The 22183-nt window shown below is 37.3% G+C and overlaps 1 protein-coding gene across 1 annotated transcript in view; it reads right to left on the minus strand.

Annotated features, from left to right (window-relative positions):
- The window catches only part of NLGN1 (neuroligin 1), a 671605-nt gene that overhangs the window by 633438 nt on the left and 15984 nt on the right, over positions 1 to 22183 (minus strand). The window contains exons 2-3 of the mRNA XM_042999129.1: positions 17025 to 17837; positions 16523 to 16582 (exon numbers count right to left, since the gene is read on the minus strand). Of these exons, the coding sequence (XP_042855063.1) occupies positions 16523 to 16582; positions 17025 to 17517 (553 nt within the window). The 5' untranslated portion in view covers positions 17518 to 17837. The remainder of the gene's footprint in view (positions 1 to 16522; positions 16583 to 17024; positions 17838 to 22183) is intronic.

The raw sequence follows: 22183 nt of genomic DNA on the forward strand, positions 1-22183 counted from the left end.
TGCTTAAAAATTTTAATGACTTGCCATCCCTATATAATACCTTCAAGCTCCTTAGACACAACATCTGGTTGCTGCCTAGAGCTCCAGGCTTACTTCTCTGCTATCTACCTATCCCAGCCCCTCCCACCTCATCCCAGTACATTCTCTTCCTCAGTGGATGGGCCACCTCCTCATGCTTCGCAGTCCATTTCAAGCAAGATGAATTTGACAAAACCTTCCTCACCAGCCCCCTCCAAGACAGAACCGGTAATTCCCTCCTTTGGGCAGCCTCCTACCATGCATAACCTTTGCCTCCTTCCCTCATAGCACCTCTAACATTTGTTGCACTTAGTGGCTAAGGGCACTAAGTCAACAAAGTTAAGCTACTTGGTTTTAAATCCTGGCTGTGTCACTTTCTAGCTCTGGAATCTGTAGAGTTTATGCGACCTATCTGTGCATCACATTTCTCATCAGTAAAGTAAGGATGTTAATAGTAATAATTTCACAGGGCATTTGTGGGAGGATTAATCACAGGGATTAAGTGAGCTAGTATATAAAACCCTTAAAACAATGGCTAGTCCTTGATAGATATTATACAGTATAGGTACAGTAGGTAGCTACAATAATAAGAATAATTTTTTTATTATCCCTTAAATGCCCCTTGTGGGTAAACACCACGTTTAGTTGTTTTTTTCCTAGTGTTTAACACAGTCTCTAGGACATAGTGGATACTCAATGACCATTTTGTGAGACAATGAACAAATACATAAAAATAGGAATAAGAGAAAAACAGACCTTTTGTTTCCCCAAGTTACCACGTGGTCCCTTTTGTTCCCCTTAAATGTGAATGAAAATGCAAGGGTACAAACACAAATGTTCTTAGTGTTTAGTTGAGAGTTTTAATCGAACTTTCCAACATGCACAGAGGGTTTCTGTTTTACTATCTCTCAGAATTGTATGAACATCAGCGGGTATGAAGCATGGGGGAAATGCCAGTGAAACAAGGAAGCAGAACTGGCTGTGTAACTTGTGGGGCCCAGTGCCAAATGAAAATGTAGGATCCCTTGTTCAAAAATAAATATGAATTTCAAGATGGTGACAGTGGAACATTTAACTAAGTATGGAGCCTTTCTCAGCACAGGGATCAATATGACTGCACAGATCGCCCTCCCGTGAAGCCAGCCCTGCCAGGAATCTAACATTCTCCTCTCCATCAGCTACGCAATGTGTTTGGAGACACAGATCTAGTCTATGTGACTGCCGGATTTGTCTCTTACAACTAAATTAAGAGATTATAAATCTGTAATGCTCTTACTACACCTCTCTACCCTGAACTGTCCAGGATCCAGCCTCCACTGTCCACTACAAAAGCCAATGGCCTCTCCATGTAGCTTAGGAATCTAAGCTGCCGATTATCTGTCATGCTCAAAATGTTCCTTCATTTATCAACCAATTATTGGGCACCAACCATATTTCACAAGCTCTGCCTATGGTGTTATATATACAATAAGGTCTCATTCTCTCATGTGCCCCACTTTATAATGTGATTTCTGGATTTTCCTGGGAAAGCTGGCAGTTGCTAATATCTAATAAAAGAAGAAAATAAGAAAACAACCTTCTGGATGCATGCACATGTTAATGGCAATTTGAGACAACTAAAGGCTAAATCATAAGCACAGAGCACTGAAGGAACTATTTCATGCTATATAGAAAATCCCTTAAACAAATCCAGTTAGACCTTTTCTTAGATCCTTTAGTACCCAGATTCTGCCTGTTTAGTAACCTCAAATGACATGCCTTAGAAACACTGGCAAGAAATTCTATCATAGCGGTAGATGGTATAACAAGGACAAAGAAAGTAAAATAATTATAAGAGAAGATATATTTGTAGCAGGGGGGAAATTGGGGTTAGGTAAGAGGAAAAGGAAATTAAATTAGAGGGTGGGAAGGGAAAATGAAGCTTCTGGCCTGGAAAAGGGAAATCATCCTCTGTGCTTCTATTACACAAATGCGTTGTTGGCGTCCTGTATTAAAATATAAATTCAGTGCAGAGGCAATAAGGCTGGCAGTAACGTGCACAGGCAGAGAGCCAAGAGCCTCGGCTGTTGGCAGCCACTCGGCCCCAAGGGCCCTTGCAACAGAGTCCAGGTTATATCTGTCAGACACTGAGCCACTGAACACTGTTATTTCTTAGTTAAGGACTCTGATGTTGGCTTCGAAATTTTCTTCATTTTGGGAGCCATAAACAAACAGTGATTGCAGAGCAGAGAGGAATAGAATATATTCTTACCTGCTATGTCTGGTGAGAAACGATAGCAGGTGTAGTATTACTCAACTAAATGCAGATGGTAGGAGATGAAGGTTCTCTCCAACAAAGTGCATTGTGTCTTAAGGCTGTTTATGTTTTCAGTGAATATTTATTTAATCCCTTGTGAGTACTAGGGATGTAACAGTGAAGAAGAAAAATGTTCTTCTGGGGCAGACAGAGAGTAAATATGTAAGCACATAAATGAACAAGATAATTTCATATGGAGATAAAATGTAATAAAAGAAATAATCCTGGGTATGTAAAAGAATACCTGGGTGAAAAGAGGTTACTTTAACACAGTGCTCAGCAAAGGCTGACAATTTACCAAGACTTGAATTATAAGACTTAGACAAGAAAAGAGGTAGCTGCTGTATATTCAAGTTAGAAGGAAGAGCAAGTTCAAGGGTCCTGAGGTAGGATAGAGATCGGTAACCAAAAGGAGATCAACAAGGCTAGACTGTAGAGAGCAAGGGGGAAATATACGGAAGGAGACTGCAGAAGTGGGCAGGAGTCATCACGGAGTCATCATATGAGGAATGGAATTCAGGAGCAGGAATGGAAATGGAAAGACCTGGTATGAGGCTATTACAGTGGTTCAGACAAGTGGCTCCAGGTGAAGGTGAGGGAAGTGGAGAAGAAGGGAAAAGGTGCCCCAGGATGGAAGGATAATGTCTGCAATGTCCTGAGTATCAGAGGTAAGCAATGTCTGTACACATGTCCGAGAGGTGACTTTGTGAAGAGAAAGGGTTGGCTCCTATAGCTTCACAACTAGTGAAGCACAGTCAGCTTCAAAATCAATAGGTGAGGTGTTTGCCTCACGTATTCGGAAGCTACCTCTTCAGCAGCCTCATTTATTGAATATGAAATTTCAATATATTGAATATGAAATTTAAAAATTATTTTTGAACAAAGCCTACATATTTAAGTTGTTATGGACTACTCATAGTGCAGACACTTTTTTTAAGTCTATTTGTTTTTCTTTCACAAACAAGTTTTTTTGTTTGTGTGGTTTTTAAAGTGTGGTTGCTCAGTCTTCCAACCCATTACAGTTTTAATCACCTCAGAAGTGGGCAGGCAGTGTTTCTACAGCCTGGCAAAGTGAGAGCAGTAAAAGGAGACAACCCAGAAAAGAGGAGGAGACACATGGATATACATACATACATACATACATGCCCCCCAACACATACAAACAAACACATTTTAAATAAACACAAACATTTCAATCTGGAGTAACTCAGTACAATGGTCCCACACACCACACTAGACTAGACGGATGACAATATTTATTCCTGAGTGGTCACATCAGGGACAACTTTCTACCACAGAACATCTCTAAACCACAGACATCTCTCCTATGTGTCCCCATCATGCCCCCTGCTTCCATTCCTCAGGGCACTTACTACTTTGCTATTTTCTGTTTCCGAATCCGCTACCTCCAAGAGTTAGTGAGTGCTTTGAGGGCAGCCCTTTCAGGCCCTTCTTTTATCTCTGTGTGTCTGGGGCCTACCACAGGGCCCTGCGCAGAGAAGACACTCAACAGAAGTGTGGAAAGAACTACAGCGCAGCAGCTGTTAATTTACCTCCAGAAGAGACAGCCTATAGCCCAGTAACTCAGCAGCTGCTATATCAGTAGCCAAAGCATTCTCAAGCTTTCCAGAGATTTGTATAGGTACAGTGCAGTTTTTTGGTTTTTTTTTTTAACAGATGGATAGAAAGTTTTAAAGCACTGCTTCTTGGCAGAGCAACGGAGGTGGGCTCAGGCACAGGGCTGATATAATTATAGTTTTGGTTATGCCTGATGTGTTTTATTCTGATGTGCATATTTTGTGCTCCATACACATTTAAAGATTTAATTAAATGTTTTATTACAGGGAACACAGTGCCAAATATCAGCTTCATTACCTTTTTTTTCCCCCCACAGAAAGAGCCATTTCCTCATTTGGTTTCGAGATTTTAATACAAATAAGGCTTACATTTACTTGGTAATATTGACAGGGCCACCTACAACAATATCAGATTTCTTGTTACTGGTGCGTTCTCACTGCAAAGGAAGCTCCCTGAGGGCGAAGAATAAATCTGTCCTGCCCAACTGAGCCTCCAGTAGTTGGGGACATATATTTTGCCTATGGTAGGCTCAAGAGAGAGACAGAGAATGGCCATGTAGGAAATTTAAGACAGTGCCTTCTGGACACAGAACACAAACTAAATCAAAGCAACATCAATACTACAGAGAGAGACAGAGGGAGGGAGAGAGGGAGAGGGTGAGGGAGAGGGAGACAACAAAAGGAAGAAGGAAAGAGAGAAAGAGAGAGAAGCATCATTCTGATAGTCAAAGACTCTACTTAATGACAATCTGAGGACCCAGCAAACATTTTACAAGGTTTTGTTTGCGCGCCCCCCCCCCCAAATGCCTTTGCTGAGCTGGACAGGTGGCCAAAGGCTTTCACACTATAGAAACAGAAATAAGCCCAAATATCATCCCTAGCTTTTCAGAGTGAATTGGAATACAAAATATTTTAAATGGTCATTATAGAAAAATTGTTTTCTCTTCAAAATCCAAATTTATAGATATTTTAGTTTCCATGGAAACAAAGTTAATTCCCTAAATAAATGCCAAACTTTTTTTAATAACAAAAGAAAAAATCTCACTTCCCCCCACTTTTTTTTCTTCTTTTTTTAGAGAAATCTTGGCACTATAGGTGGACTTTCCCTACATGTGTAAGGAATGAAAGCCGAGCTGTCCTGTTGGTGTTGGGATGTGTGGGAGTGTAGGGGTGTGCGATGGTGGGGACTTGGGGGTAGGTCAACAGAGGCACTGTCAGGCTCCTTGGTTACCTAGCTCAAAGGCAGGTCAGAAACCTCAGGCTCTGCCTGGCCTGTAAATTATTGTGCCAAAAGGACAATATTAATCTTTGTGATGAAAGCTTAGAGCTACAAACTGAGGCCTGAACTCACTGCCTGCAAAGATGATGAGCTGAGGAAAACGGTGAGTAGGAACTTCGCAGGAATGCAAACTTAGCACGAGCTATAGGCATTCCTCTCCAAAGATCCACTTCACAGGGACATATCTATTCCAGAAAGGCCCAGGAATCCAAATCAGAAGGAGCATATGTGTTCTTAATAATTCTACCTAGGCTTCCCTCCTCCTTTCCTGGGAACAGCTATATTTACAATTTATATTCATGCTTCTTATCTACCTTTCAGGGTTGTATTTGTCCTCATGTCATACCTGTGCTGCACTCATTTATCCTTCTATTCCCTCTCTTCCTCCTTCCACTTCCACTTTGAGGAAGTTGGAAAGACTCTAGAAGAGGAACCCAGAAGTTTTTTGGGGAAACAGAATAGGAACTCTTTTGTGAGAGAAAGAGAAGAGAGGGAAAGTGCTTTTGTATCACCCTCCTAAGACTAGCAGACAACATGTAATTTCTTTTTTGGCCTAACTGTTCCAAAAGTCTTTGCCTCAAAGAAAAGAGATAAAAGGAAGGATGAACTTTTTTTTTTTTTTTTAGTCCTCAAATGAGAAGCAGAAAATTAGGACTGTTGATTAATCAGATTTTATAATTTTCCAAATTACGGCTGCAATGACCCCAACGCCTTTCATTAAGATTTCTTTTCGTAATTGTTTAAAACTGATTCTTGCCACATTTTACATGCTTTAATGAAAATTAAGGACTGTAATTAAATTGCTCTAATGCCATCATTACATAGATACCAGATGAGCAAAATTACAGCAAACAAAGAAATAGTTCTTAAATTTAAAAATCATTTTAAAAAGAACTTTGTTCAACTGCCTAAATATGACAAATGAGATAGTATTGAAAATCAATGCTACTACAATGTTAAATTTATAGGATCTTAATTTTAACTGAAACCATATTTGCATGTAAGTAACCATCTGGATAAAATGTTTAAAATTCAGGGAAAGTTTAAAAAAATCAGAATCATTTTATCACAGATCAAACACTTGCATATTTAAAAGTATCTAAACTAATGCATAGCATCCTCTCTTGATAGAAAAATACTGAAAAAACAAATTAAAGAAACTTCTCAGGAGAGCACAAAGAATCTACAGGTGTTGGAGGGCCTGAATATTACATTTGACTTCTGATTTGCAAAGAAGCCCCAGCTCCTAACTAGCAGCATGTGACCTTGGGTAAGTTATTTAACTTAAACAAGAAACCTATAAAATGGATATAATGATGACCCATTTTGAAATTTTTAGGGGGATTCAGTTTAAAGAAAAGTGGATGTGTGCTTAGTGTCCCTCAAGAATTCATGTCTAACTAGAACCTCAGCATTTCACTTTATAGGCTAAATTGTGCCCCCCCAAATATGTTGAAGTTCTAACCCTGAGTACCTCAGAAGGTGACCTAACCCTGAGTACCTCAGAAGGTGACCTTATTTGAAAACAAGGTCTCTCTCTCTCTCTCTCTCTATCTATCTATCTATATAAATATATATATATATATATATATATATATATATATATATATATATATATAAAATTTGTTAAGATGAGGTCATTAGGGTGGACCCTATCCAATATGATTGGTATCCTTACAAAACAAAAAGTAATTTGACAACTCAATAACAAAAAAACAATCCTATTTAAAAATGGGCAGAGTATCTGAATAGGTATTTTTCCAAAGAAGACATACAAGATGTCCAACAAGCACAAGGAAAGATGTTCAACATCACCTATCATCAGGGAAATATTAATCAAAACCACAATGAGATATCGCCTCACACCTGTCAGAATGGCTATATCAAAAAGACAAGAAATAACAAGTATTGTTGAGGATGTAGAGAAAAGAGAACCATCATGCACTGTTGGTGGTAATGTAAATGGCACAGCTGCTATGGAAAGCAGCAAAAGGGTTCCTTCAAAAATTAAAAATAGAACTACCACACAATCCAGTAATTCCTACTTCTGAGTATTTATCTGAAGCAAATTAAAACACTAATTGGAAAAGGTTTATGCACCCTTATGTTCATCGCAGTATTATTTACAATAGGCAAGATATGGAAACAGCCCAAGTGTCCATCGATGGATAAATGGAAAAAAAAGATGTAATAACCCACATGCACGCAGACACACACACACACACACACACACACACACACACACACATGCATGCACACACAGGAATACTCTTTAGCCATAAATAAGAATGAAGTTTTGCCATTTGTGACAAATGAATGGGTTCTAAGGGCATTATGTTAAGTGAAATAAGTCTGACAGAGAAAGATAAATATTGTATGATCTTACCTATACATGGAATTAAACAAGCAAACCAACAAAAAACAAGCTTATAGATATAAAGAACAGATTGGTGGTTGCCAGAGGTGAGGGTGAGGGGTGAGAAGAATGGATGAAGAAGGTCAAAAGGTACAAACTTTTAGTTATATAATAAGTAAGTCATGGCATGTAATATACAGCTGGTGACTATAGTTAATAATATGGTACTTCACACTTGAAAGTTGTTAAGAGTAAATATTAAAAGTTCTTGTCACTAGAAAAAGAATTTTTGTACTTATGTATGGTGATGACGTTAACTAGACTTAGGTGTGGTGATCAATTCAGAATAAATACAAATATCAAATATTATGTTGTACGTTTGAAATTAATATGTTACATGTCAATTATATGTCAATTTAAAAAAAAACAGATTTTAAAAGGGAGTAATTTGAACACAGATATACATACAGGGATAATGCCATGCACAGAGACACAGAGAGAAGACAGCCATCTGTAAGCCCAAGGAGTGAGACCTAGACCAGATTCTTCTTCATAGCCCTCAGAAGGAATCAACCCTCTCGACCCCTTGATCTCAGACTTCCAGCCTCCAGAAATTTGAGACAAAATTTTCCTGTTGTTTAAACCATACAGTTTGTGATACTTTGTTATGGCAGTCCTAGCAAAGTAAGACAATGACCTTATTTGGAAACAGAGGCTTTGAAAATGTAATTAAGATAAGGTCATACTGGATTATGGTGGGCCATAAATCCTGTCATTGGCATCCTATGGAAGGCCATGTGAAGACTCACAGACAACAGGGAGACCCAGGGAAGAAAGCCATGTGACAACAGAGGTAGAATCAGAGAGATGCATCTACAAGCCAAGGAATGCCTGGGAGGTTTGGCAACCACCAGAAGCTCAGAGAGAGGCAGGGAGATTCTTCTTCAGAAGCTCCAGAAATCATCAACCCTGTCACCTCCTTGATTTTGGACTTTTCAACTCCAGAACTGTGAGAAAATAAATATCTGCTATTTTAAGCCCCACAATTTGTGCAATTTGTTACAGCAGTCCCAGGAAACTAATATAGGAAGTGTTACATTAAGTACTCTGTCCTCTTAGAAATGGTTATGAGAAGATTGATGAGTAGAAATTATGTTTCCACATCTAGTCAAGAATTTAAGATGATCAAATCTAGAATGAGTTCATATGATTGCTTCTAGCAAATTTATATACTGGTGTGATTTTTAAAATTGGTCATTTCCTAAACTATTTTAGCATGTACCACCATGATGGGGAGGAAAAAGAAGAGCATTCATAGGAGAAATATTAAAAACCAAAAGATTATCAACAAAATCTGTAATGCCAAGTAATGTAGAAATGAATTAAAGCAACAATTATATCATAATTGTTAAGCTAGTAGCATGTCCCATATGTGAAAACAATACACGAAAGAAAATATATTATTTATTATACACTGGATAGGAGAAAGAAAAGCAGTTTCTACAAAGGATTTATTTTGCGGAATAACTCTTTTTGCTGGTAACATAAGTCTTACATGTTTTCAACTTCAACCCTAGTTTCTATAAGAAAAAAAGGTATTTATTCTCTGGAAAAATTGAGTTGGACAACTATAATGGTCTTTTAATCATCCGCTTCAGAAGACTCTCTCTGCCTGTCAGTAAACAATGGAACAATTGATGTTACTCTTTTAAAACTTTACAACGCTTTAGATCTACTTCATTTCAGAGTTCCAACTTAAACTGTTTAGCTTTTAGAAGACAACCACATCTGTCCAAGGCTACTAATTCAAATGTGATCCCAAATCTCTGGTACAATCTGGCTTCCCATTCATCTTTGAACCCCCAAATGAACCAGATGTTGTAATTATTCCAGTATACAATGATTTTTTTTTTCTACTGGCCACCAATTTCATTTTCTGTTTGATCTGGGATCCCACATAAACAGGATTGCTGTTGTTGCTGTTGTATTGTTTTGTTCTATTCTGTTCAAAAATAGTCTCCTCAAAGAAAATATAATTGGTCACCAACAAATTACATATTTTAGGACAAGATATTTAACCTCTTTGGTCCTCCATGTCTGCATTTGTAATATGGTAATAAGAATCTCATAAGATTGTTATGATATTAAATTAATGAGGCTAAATTCTAGAACAAATTAAAAGCTTGCCAATGTTAATTCTATTCCCATTCCCTTTAATATTACACACCAAACAAAATAAAAATAATCAGATACGGGGCGCCTGGGTGGCTCAGTCAATTGAGCAGCCGACTTCGGCTCAGGTCATGATCTTGTAGCTCGTGAGTTCGATCCCTGCGTCCAGCTCTGTGCTGACAGCTCAGAGCCTGCAGCCTGCTTCAGATTCTGTGTCTCCCCCTCTTTCTACCCCTCCCGTGCTCAGGCTCTGTCTCTCTCTGTCTCTCGATAATGAATAAACATTAATTTTTTTTAAATACTCGGATGAAAATAGAATCCTACTACCACTTCTACCCATGGAATCCCACTCATGAACTCTTCTTAGTTATTAATGTTAATTTAAATTATCTGCCTATGCTCTTTTTAATCCAAAACCTCCAAATGTGTACTAGATCACATCTTTCTATAAGAATGTTATTTTAGCAGTCCACCATCTTCTATATTTTAAATTGTTCTCTTTCTACTATACAAATATTTCTTTCTTTCATCTTAACATACAGCAACAAAATCAACCTCTATTTTCCTTTGTTCCCATTTTTTTCTTCTTTTTTTTATAGCAAGACTCCTTAAAATAGTTATTTATGCTCAGAGACTCCAAATCTCCCATTTTTTTCTTAGACTCCACTCCAGTACATCAGACTCCACAAAAGTCCATTTGATAGAGTTGATAACTGTGTTTACTCTGATGCGTTTTCTTTACTTAGCTTCTAGGACAGCAACAACAAAATCTTGGCTTACCTTCCATCTCACATGTAACACATTTTCAGTCTCCATTGCTTTCTTTCTCTTCTTCCAGCCCTCTTAATGTTGGAATGTCTCATGGATTGGCCTTTGGTGTCTTTTTCTTTTCTCTATTTTCATTCAATTCCTTTCATTCTCACTCAGCCTCATGACTTTAATTATTTACCTTCTATACACAATGATTCCTAAATGTATTCCTCCTATACCTCTCTCTTGAACTTCAAACTGGTTCCTTGATGTCTGTACTTGAATGTCTAAAAATGATTTCAAATTTAACACGTCCTCTAAACCACTCTACATTCCTTTTTTTTTTCCATAGTAATTGATGGCAAGTTTATTTACTCTTGTAAGGACTTAGACAAAAAATCTAGGAATCTTCTCTGACTCATTTTCTTTCACAGCCCATAGCAATTTAATGGGGGGAAAATGTGACCTTCAAAATACATCGAGACTATCACGTCCATTGTTATTTCCCTGGACTGAGGCTGGACCAGGCTTCTATGTTGTCTGGACTATAATAGCCTCTTATCTGCTCTCCCGGTTTCCCCACACTCTTATACAATCTACTCTCAATTCATCAGCCATAATAACTTTTTCTTCCCCTTTGCTGAATCTTTCATCCCAATGACTTATTCATTCTATAACTGGAATCCTGTACTTCCTCACTCTCCTTCATCCATTTTTGCCCATCCTCTTACCCCTTTCCCTTCTGGTAAACCATCAGTTAGTCCTCTGTATTTATGGGTCTGTTTTATCTTTGTTCATTTGTTTGTTTTTTCTTTATTGTTCAGATTCCACACATAAATAAAATCATATAGTTGAGCATTTAGGTTGCTTCCATATCTCCATATCCATAATAGGTTGCTATTATAAATAACGTTAAAACAAACATAGGTGTTATGTGTCTTTTTGCATTAGTGGTTTTGTTTCCTTTGGGTAAACACCCAGTAGTGGAATTACTGGATTGTATGGTAGTTTTCTTTTAAATTTTTTGAGGGAACTTCATACTGTTCTCCACAATAGCTATGTCAATTTGCATCCCCACCAACAGTGCACAAGGGTTCCTTTTTCTCTACATTCTTGCCAACACTCGTCTTTTCTTGTCTTTTTGATATTAGCCACTCTGACAGGTATAAGATCATACCTTGTTGTGGTTTTGATTTGCATTTCCCTGATGATTGGTGATGTTGAGCATTTTTTTCACATGTCTGCTGGCCATCTGTATCTCTTCTTTGGAAAAATGTCTATTCAGGTCCTTTGCCACTTTTAAATTGTATTATTTGTGGAGCTTTTGTTTTGGTGTTGAGTTGCATAAGCTCTTTATATATTTTGAATATTAACCCTTTATCAGATATATCATCTGCAAGTATTTTTCCCCACTCAGTAGGTTACCTTTTAATTTTGTTCATACTTTCATATGCTGTGCTGGCATTACCTCTTTAATAAAAAAAGTTGGATCATTCTGAATCTCATAGCCTCTCTCTCTCTCCCCTTTCATATATACAATAGTCATAATTGTTCCTTAACTACACAACACAAACTGTCACCTTAATGCCTTTGTACTAGCTCTTTACTCTCCTCTTTCTCCGAATATCCACTTCACCTCCCCAGATAACCACTTCATCTCCTTCAGGTCTTTGCTAGAATGAGGGCTATGCTAAGTATCTCATTTAAAATTACCTTCATCCATCACATCAGCACTCCTGATCCTCCATATTCTGTTGATTTCTCATCTTCTTACACCTTTTAACTTTAACTGTTAATTGTGTTTATTGTCTATAATTTGTCTCCACACACTAGATGTAAGCTCCAGGAGGTCAAGGATTTTTTTATTTTATTTTTATTTTTTTTTATTTTTTCACTGATGTAATGTATCTCTGGGTCTTAGAACAGTACTCTAATTGGCACAGAGTAAGGACTCAATAAATATTTGTTAGATGAATAAATTTGTTAAAAATATATGAGGCAAGAAGGAGAGCATTCTGGAATATAATCTCCTTTTAAACACATTAACAATGAAAGGAGTAGTGTTATACATATTTAATTAGGGAAAAATCAGTCTCTATGTACAACAAAGAACCAGATAGACCCTAAATGTGTGGAAAAGACTCTTGAATGAATTCAATGTTATCTCAGGTAATGACTACTAAACGGAGAATGCACAAGTAAAATACTTATGAAAATATGGAATAAAATGCTCAAGGAGTAAACAATTATGCAAGAGTTGTCTATTAAGATTCTAATTTTCTGTACATTAAAAATTGAGGTAAATGAGAAAATTAGGTTAACAATTTCTCACCACTGCAGAAAGGAAAATCAATTCTGTATTCATCTCAGAAGAGCTATGCAAATAACAGTCAAAGTGCTGGAGAAATGCAAAGCTACACAACTCTAGGGTATCCATGAGCCAATCAATTTGTTTGTGGATTCTCTGGGTCCCTTGTTCCTCCTTCTCATGTTTACTGCCTAATATTTGACCACTCTTCTGTTTGTTGGCAACTCTCACAAGACAGCAAACTAAAGAAACAAAATGAAACATAAGCAAATTAAAGCTACTTCTGATAGTAGCCAGGAGAAATATGCTGAGATTTTGGCGTAGACAGTAATAAAATTATGTGTAGGATTGAAGATCCGAGTCACTACAATGGTTACTAGCATGTTTTCTGGAAATCAGTTGCTATCATCGTCTTGACCCAATTCAATTAACGGGAGCATGAAATTTACCTAAAATAGAGTCAACAGGTAGAAAAAAAGAATTCATGACATTTTTGAAAGGAAAAAAAGGAAAGGAAGATCAATAAGGTAGAGAGATATGATATATTACCAAAGCTATAGAAATCTCTAGAGGAGGGGTGCCTGGGTGATTTAGTAGGTTAGGCATCCGACTCTTGATTTCAGCTCCAGTCTTGATCTCAAGAACCATAAGATGGAGCCCCACATCTGGCTCTGCGACTACATGGAGCCTGCTTGAGATTCTCTCTCTCCCTCTCTCTCTCTGACCCCCCCCCCGCTTGCTTTCTTTCTTTCTCTCTCAAAATAAATAAATAAACTTAAAATCAAAAGAGAAATCTCTAGAAGAGGTAATTTAACACGATGGAAATACATCTAATAGAAGCAAGAACTAGAGACAAACCTATCACTTACTGGCAATAGAAATTGGGTCAGAACACTTAACCTCAGAACCTACTTTCTTATTTATATAATAAGGATAGCAGTATCTTTTCTCATAAATTTGTTTGTGATAAATTACATCTGTCCTCTACATCCAAATTCCAGTTTCTGTCACACGTTATCTGCCCATTTGGCCAAGTGTTGACAGCCATCCCATTTTAAGCCCCCATGTTTCACTTTGCAAGGATAAAACCCTGAAGAAACATCTAGAGAGTAATTAACATATGGCTGAAACTATCATGGGAAATATAAAAAGATAGATTGAAAAGTGCAACTAGGACCTGTTTGAAATGAGTGGGAGCCTATTGGTAAAATGTTTTTCCCCCTTCAACTGAACAGGATAATATTACAAAAGCTCTATTTAAAAACTATAGCAAGGGATCTCTTAGACAAAGTAAAAGATCCTGTTATACAGACTAAAGTGGAGAAAATGCTTTGTTCTTTGTATATTTACTTGAATGCAGTAAGTTCTATGAGAAGAAAGATCTTTGTTTCATTCATTACTGACTCCTTTGCATAGTGCATGATTTAAGCAATTAAGAAATAGTTTTGGATGAATACAGTATGCACAGATTATAATGTCCTTGGCACAGGGATGGGGGTTCACCCGCCTTGGAAGATGACTACACACAATTTTTTTAAAAAGATAAATAATAACAAACCAAAATATCTTATCACCTATAAAATGCAGCACACCTATTCCTATACTTCCTGAATCATCATTTATAAACATCTAGAATTCTGTTGAAGAACTTAGAGTCCATATGAGGTAAATATTGGCATAGATAGATAGATATTATAAATGACTAATATCTTCTTAAACCAGAATGCTATGATTTCATGAAGTGACCAAAAGAGACTTTCCATGATAGAGAAGGAAAAAAGTTAAAAGTTTGGAAAAAAGAATTCTACTCCGCTGCTTAAAGTCAAGCTCTAAAATTTAGTTTTATTTAGTTTAAGAAAAGCTATCTATATAGAAAGCTACATTTAAAATCTTTGTTATTTAGACTTTGGAGTAATATACAAACAGCCAATGAATGATCAAAATTTATGTGTTAATAAGATATATTAAATACCAAAGCAAAATAATTGTTTGAACTGCTTAACATAAAAGCACAATAGATTTGGACTATAAACCACACAGACTGAAGTAGGTATCTACAGATTTTATCCTCAGGCTAATTATAAATGAGTTCAAAGTTGCCAAAGTAAATAGCACAGCCTTACACACCTCTTTGCCAACTCTCTCATACAGCCGATGGAACCGACCATCTAAAGAATGATGAAAAAGAATTTTCTAATGAATTCATTCCCCCCTGAAGTTATATGAGAGGAAAGGTCACTTCTCACTTACTAGCTTACCTTTTTGGTTTTTATCATTTTCTTGATTGTACATATTTTCATGTATTATGCTCTATTTATGCATTCTTTAATAGCATCTTTATTTATGACTTTGTGAATCAACATCTTTGTGACAGGAGGTGAAAGTCACTTAGTTAATTACACGTGCTTGACAAGCTGCATAATAATAACCACTGCAGTATTGTACATTAGTCAAAGATATGTAAATTACTGCAGTTATTCTCATTTGGGGAAAAACAAGAGACTTTGTTTTGGTCATTTAGAACACCTTTGCTGTGTCTGTATCTGTGCTTTTCTCAAGTATACTGTGCTTTTAACCCAAATCATGGCATCAATAATAAAATAGAGGTTAAATCCCATTCTACTAGTATGACCAAAGAAATAAAAAGCAAGCCAAACCAAACCAAAACTCAATTGAATGCGAACACTCTGGTCAGCAGTTGAGAACTTTGTTATATGAAGCTTCTTCCATATAATGCAATCCTCGTAAAACAGAACAGTTTAGACACTCCCTGCCCCACCAGGATGTTGTAATGAAATCTGACTTGGTCCAGCCAGATTAGAAGTGCATAGGGAGACAGAATGTACAGCACTGGAATGTTAATATGACTTCTGTATGAAGATTGGAAATTCTACAAAGTTATGAATAAGGTCAAAATAACACTTAGATGATTTACTGCCATAAAAAATCATACTCTCCTATGAGCGATTTACTGGATGTTATATAAAAATGGAGTGTGGACAAGCTACATTCAGATGCAAGCTTGCAGCTGTCAGTGTGTACATGTGCTCAATCTGGCTAGAGGATGATTTGAAGGTTGATTTAATTGTAGCTTCTGAATCATGTTCTTCCCTATGTGTTAAATTGTTTAACATAAATACAAAAATGTTAAAGTAATTTTAAGACTGTAAATATTTAGTATAAAAATCTGTAAAATCTCATTCTTTTCTGGAAGAGTAACTGAAAATATAGACTATCTGGGAAAAAATACCATGACTGAATAATGGTGACTACCAGACAGTTACGGCAAATTTACCCTTATCTGAGAAAGTTCACAGGGCTTTCAGAAGTAGCTGAGAATAAACAAACAAAAAACTAGGTGTGTGACAGAGCTGACCAGTGTTAAGAGGAACAGAAATCTGTATCTGTAGAACAGGGTTCAGAGATAAAGTCGACCAGTTGGTAAGGCAGCATCATTTGTGTTCCTTGCAGGCAATGTCATAGCCTAAACATATCTTGTCCTCTGAACACAAACTCAAAGCAGAGATTCAACTCCTATTGATGCTACCAGCACCAAAACATAAGGCACCACCAATGAGCTTTGTCAATATTATCCACTCAACTACAGCTCTCCTTAATCATCTTTCTATTCCTTGACATGCCTTCATTAAATTCCAAATATCACCTAACCATTTACTTCTCAGCTCAGCAAATCATCCTTAGGGAGAATATCTTCTTCCTCTGTAAGCTTTTTCCCCCATTTTTTTATTTCCACTTTTATACATACCTCCTTTTCTACATATTTTCTTGCCGGGTTTTCTGGCACATTCCTTGGATATTCTTTTTACTGAAAAATGAATAGAAGACTAGAAAATAACATGGCGCTCCATCACAGACCGCCGGAACATGCAACACCACTATCTAACTTAATACGCTCCTGCATTTACTGAGTGCGAAAGATCCCCAATTCGTTGAGCCTGCACATGCAATGGAGAAATGTTGATGCATCTTCTCAGAAGTCATTTGGTAGGAAATGGAAATTAGGAACCCATTTCTACCTAAATATACGTGCTGTGGAGGAAAGAAAATGAGTAGGCACAGGAAAAAATAAGAACAGAAACATTAACACACATAAACAAAAAGAGCAGCATGCAAGCATGTAAAATATGTCTACATGCCAACAGGAAAAGCCATGCATGCTACCAGTACACATGAAACAATATTGTTAGAACTTAGAATAGAAAAGAAAATATAAATTTATCTCCCTGTTTTTCCTGCAGTAAACTCACCATCCTCAGTCGGAACGTATATGTTTAAATATAGGCAGTCTTCACTCTGGTCTTGCACATATGACGAAACCACATCCAAGTTATTAGTAAACCACACAGGAAGCATGACTTCTGGCAATCTGCCATCAATGATATTCTGGGGACACACAGGAGCAAACTGAGTTGCATTCCTGATATCTGACCAGGGAGATGGTGGTTCTGGAGGCTGAAAACGATGTTCCCCTGTTGGTGGGGCTGCATATGGAACCCCAAGAAACTGAATAACAGGCCCCAAAATTTCATTATTGAGTTCTTTCTTCATCCCTCTTATCTTGCCGAAGTTGGTAGTGACCAGTGGGTCTGCATCATCCAATTTTTGTGAAAGCACATGGGCAGCCTGAAGTAAACATCCCAACACACAGAGAGTCAATGAGGCACCCAATCCCCTGTGTACCAAGCATGCCATTACTGCTCTCCACACATAATTTGGCCACATGCATCTGGGCAGTGCCATGGTCCCACATTAGTTGTGTAGTTGTCTGGTTACAGTGAGGCAAAGGTATTTGTATCCGCTTTAGAAAGACTGGATAATGGTAGAACGCACCTCCAACTTCTTCAAGGCAAGCTTGTCAAGAAAAGCTCAGAAAGCTCTTTATGCATCCAGTATCTCCCATTGATTTCACATGTATTGAAGTAGCATCTTCAATCATCACTATTTATCAGACCATATCCTATTGACCATTCTGTTTTCCATAGTAGCAATGTGACAAGAGTGGCCATTGACTGTAGATTGCCCTCTTACAAATCAAATCCAGTTAGCAGCAGATCTGCATCCTAAAGAAAATGAAAATAAATCATTAGGATGAACAAGCTGAAATAGAGCAATAACTAGATGTTTTACAAGCTACAGAAATACATAAATAGCGGCTAGAGTCAGTTAAGTTAAATACTACCATAGGAAAATTATGGTTTGATGTGAGGTGAAAGGGGAAATAACTGATTATTAGATTCTTGAAAAACTTGCCTGCTGACTTACACACATTTAAGTGGAAGCGGGCCTTTTCAACATATGCGATTTCAGGAGCATTTCACAGTACACGTTTTTAAAAAAATACTAAAGGCTATATGTAAAATTTCCCCTTTATTGATGGTCTTCAATCACATCAAGGAACAACAGAAGTAATCAGCAAACACGCTAAAAATTAGAATTAAATAGCAGAAAACCTTTTGAAAATTATTGGTAGGGAATTAGTGGAATGTAAACAAACTATAAGAGTGACTATATATATTTAAAAGCAAACAAACAAAAAGGTGGTCCCCAATATTATGCTACATAGAAAAAAACAAAGTTAATGTTAGAGCAAGAAAACTAACACTAGTTCAACTGTGATCATTTAAGTGCAAGTACCTTATAAGATCAACCTCCTTGATGTTTCTCAAAAGTTTGCACCAAATCATTGGGTATAGGTCCCTCACCTTAAATTAAGTTTCAAAAATTTTAAAGATAAAATGGCTTCAGACAAATTTGAAAAAGAAACAGAAATTGGCATCTTTTTGAGGACTAAAGTGTTTTTAGTTTTGTTTTTTTTTTACAATCTAGTTATACTATTTTAAAAATCAGTAAATTCTCAACGTGAAAATTAATTTCTGCATCAAAGTCAATGTATTGTAAGTTACAAGTTTTGTTTTCACTACCTATCAGAGATCAAAGGAACAATAAAAAAAATAAAGTGTAGTAGTTCTGTGAAACAATCATACCTAATCACCACATCTTGCATATTAACACTACCAGAACATCTAACACTGTTTACCCAATTCAACTTAAAACACATCAGGATAAAATGTAACACTCAGTGCAGTGCAATTCACAGCATAATCTTACTTTAACTGCAAGATAGCATACAACTCGGCAAATTCATCTTTTCTTGTTCAAGCAACCTTTTAAAGTGCTTACTTTGAAAATAATAGCGTTGATTTGTATTACAAATGGTTCTAGCCTGTCATATTATGAGAAGATTCCCAAAGAAGTGCTGGTCTGGCAGTGAGGTTGCCCTGACTTTGTGTTACCGAAAAGGAGATTGTACAAACTATATAGGGCAGTGGGAGATTTGATTCAGGCCTGGTGTTCCTTTAGCTCTGAACAATCCATCACAGAAGGCAATAAGGAGATAAATGTCTTTCTTCAAGAGTACTTCTGCCTGTGTTAATTCATAAACCTTTGCTGTGAAAGCTCATTAACATACAAAAGGCAGGCTTAGACCCATCCCATTCCTGTCTCAAAACTCGAGCACATACTGAAGATTTAGCTACACGAACCCATTTCTACTAAGAGTACACAGTGTTTATTTTTGTGCAGAATCGTGGTGAGCCACAGCATGGCTGAGTCTTTCCTAGTCACATTTGGTGGTAAAAAGCACCGTATCAACAGATGAAACACAATAGTCAGTCAAGTTAATGGTAGAAAAGCCATTGTAATTACGTCCAGGAGCCCCACAAAGATATGAGACTCCAAAAAGACAGCAAGCAATTGAGCCTTATATGCCATCCTGAGCTAAGGAAAGGGAGAGGGGTGTGGGTGCTTCAAAAGGTAAGAAGGCAGATCACAGGAAGATGAGACAAGGAAATATTTGGTAAAGAAAATTTGCCCTGCCACACAGGGCTCCTCCAAGGAACAAATCAAAGTACACCTGGTGGAGGGTCCAAAATATCACTACGAGTAGGGTAATAAAATAACCAAAGTCACAACAACAGAGAGCAAGTAACAATCCCCAGAAAAACACCTCCTGAAGGGCCAGGCCCTGGACAGTGTATGACCCTCCTTTAATATAGTAGTGCTCGCAGGTGCAGAGCACACAACAAGCTTTTAAGACACATAAGGGACAGAAAGCTAGCCAAAATGATGAAATGGAAGAATTCTCTTCAAAAGAAATTCCAGGAAGTAGCGACAGCTAACAAATTGATCAAAACCGATTTAAGCAATATAACTGAACAAGAATTTAGAATAATAGTCATAAAATTAATTGCTGGGCTTGAAAACAGCATAGAGAGGACAGCAGGGAATCTATTGCTACAGAGATCAAGGGGCTAAAAAATAGTCATGATGAATTTAAAAATGCTATAAATGACGTGCAAAGTAAAATGCAGGCTGCCACAGTGCGGACTGAAGAGGCAGAGGAGAGAATAGGTGAATTACAAGGTAAGATTATGGGAGCGTCTGGGTGGCTCAGTGGGTTGAGCGTTTGACTTCGGCTCAGGTCATGATCTTGCAGTTTGTGAGTTTGTGAGTTTGAGCCAATTCAGGCATTGGGCTCTGTGCTGACAGCTCAGAGCCTGGAGCCTGCTTCAGATTCCATGTCTCCCTCCCTCTCTGCCTCTCTCCTACTCATAATCTGCCCACCCCCTCTCTCTCTCTAAAAAATAAACATTAAAGAAAAATTGTTTTAAAAAATTATGGAAAAAGAGGAAGCTAAGAAAAAGAGAGAGAAAACAAAATCCAGGAGTATGAGAGGAGAATTAGAGAAGTTAAGTGATGCAATCAAATGGAACAATATCCATATCATAGGTATACCAGAAGAAGAAGAGAGAGAGAAAGGGGCTGAAGGTGTACTTGAACAAATCATAGCTGAGAACTTCCCTGATCTGTGGAAGGAAACAGGCATTGAAATCCAACAGGCACAGAGAACTCCCTTCAGGCGTAACTTGAATTGATCTTCTGCACGATATATCATAGTGAAACTGGCAAAATACAAGGATAAAGAGAGAATTCTGAAAGCAGCTAGGGATAAATGGGCCTTAACATACAAAGGTAGATACATAAGGGTAGTAGTAGACCTATCTACTGAAACTTGGCAGGCCAGAAAGGAATGGGAGGAAATCTTCAATGTGATGAACAGGAAAAATATGCAGTCAAGAATCCTTTACCCAGCAAGTCTGTCATTCAAAATAGAAGGAGAAATAAAGGTTTTCTCAAACAAACAAAAACTGAAGGAATTCATCGTCACTAAATGAGCCCTACAATAGATCCTAAGGGGGACTCTGTGAATGAAATGTTGCAAGGACCACAAAGGACCAGAGACACCACTACAAGCATGAAATCTATAGATAACATAATGACTCTAAACCCATATCTTTCAATAATAACACTGAATGTAATGGACTAAATGTTCCAACCAAAAGACACAGGGTATCAGAATGGATAAAAAAACAAGACCCATCTATTTGTTGTCTACAAGAGACCCATTTTAGACCTGAGGACACCTTCAGATTGCAAGTGAAGGGATGGAGAACTATCTATCATGCTATAGGAAGTCAAAAGAAAGCTGGAGTAGCCATACTTATATCAGACAAACTAGACTTTAAATTAAAGGTTGTAACAAGAGATGAAGAAGGGCATTATATAACAATTACAGGGTCTATCCATCAGAAAGAGCTAACAATTATAAATGTCTATGCACCGAATTCAAAAGCACCCAAATATGTAAAACAATTAATCACAAACATAAGCAACCTTATTGATAAGAATGTGGTAATTGCAGGGGACTTTAACACTCCACTTACAACAATGGATAGATCATCTAGACAGAGAATCAATAAAGAAACAAGGGCCCTGAATGATACATTGGATCGGATGGACTTGACAGATATATTTAGAACTCTGCATCCCAAAGCAAAGAATATACTTTCTTCTCGAGTGCACATGGAACATTCTCCAAGATAGATCACGTACTGGGTCACAAAACAACCCTTAATAAGTATGAAAGAATTGAGATCATACCATGCACACTTTCAGATCACAATGCAATGAAGCTTGAAATCAACCACAGGAAAAAGTCTGGAAAACCTCCAAAAGCATGGAGGTTAAAGAACATCCTACTAACGAATGAATGGGTCAACCAGGCAATTAGGGACGAAATTAAAAAACACATGGAAACAAATGAAAATGAAAATACAACAATCCAAATGCTTTGGGATGCAGCAAAGGCAGTCCTGAGAGGAAAATACATTGCAATCCAGGCCTATCTCAAGAAACAAGAAAAATCCCAAATAAAAAGCACCATATCGACACCCAAAATACAGAAACTGGGTGGCACGTTAAAAATCTCCATCACCATTTTTTATTCAGCCTTATTTCCAAGTACAGTGATTTCCAAAAGTTCATCTTTATACACTTGGTACCTTAT

The sequence above is a fragment of the Panthera tigris genome, chromosome C2, assembly GCF_018350195.1.
Source record: "Panthera tigris isolate Pti1 chromosome C2, P.tigris_Pti1_mat1.1, whole genome shotgun sequence".
In the NCBI taxonomy this organism is placed as follows: domain Eukaryota; kingdom Metazoa; phylum Chordata; class Mammalia; order Carnivora; family Felidae; genus Panthera; species Panthera tigris.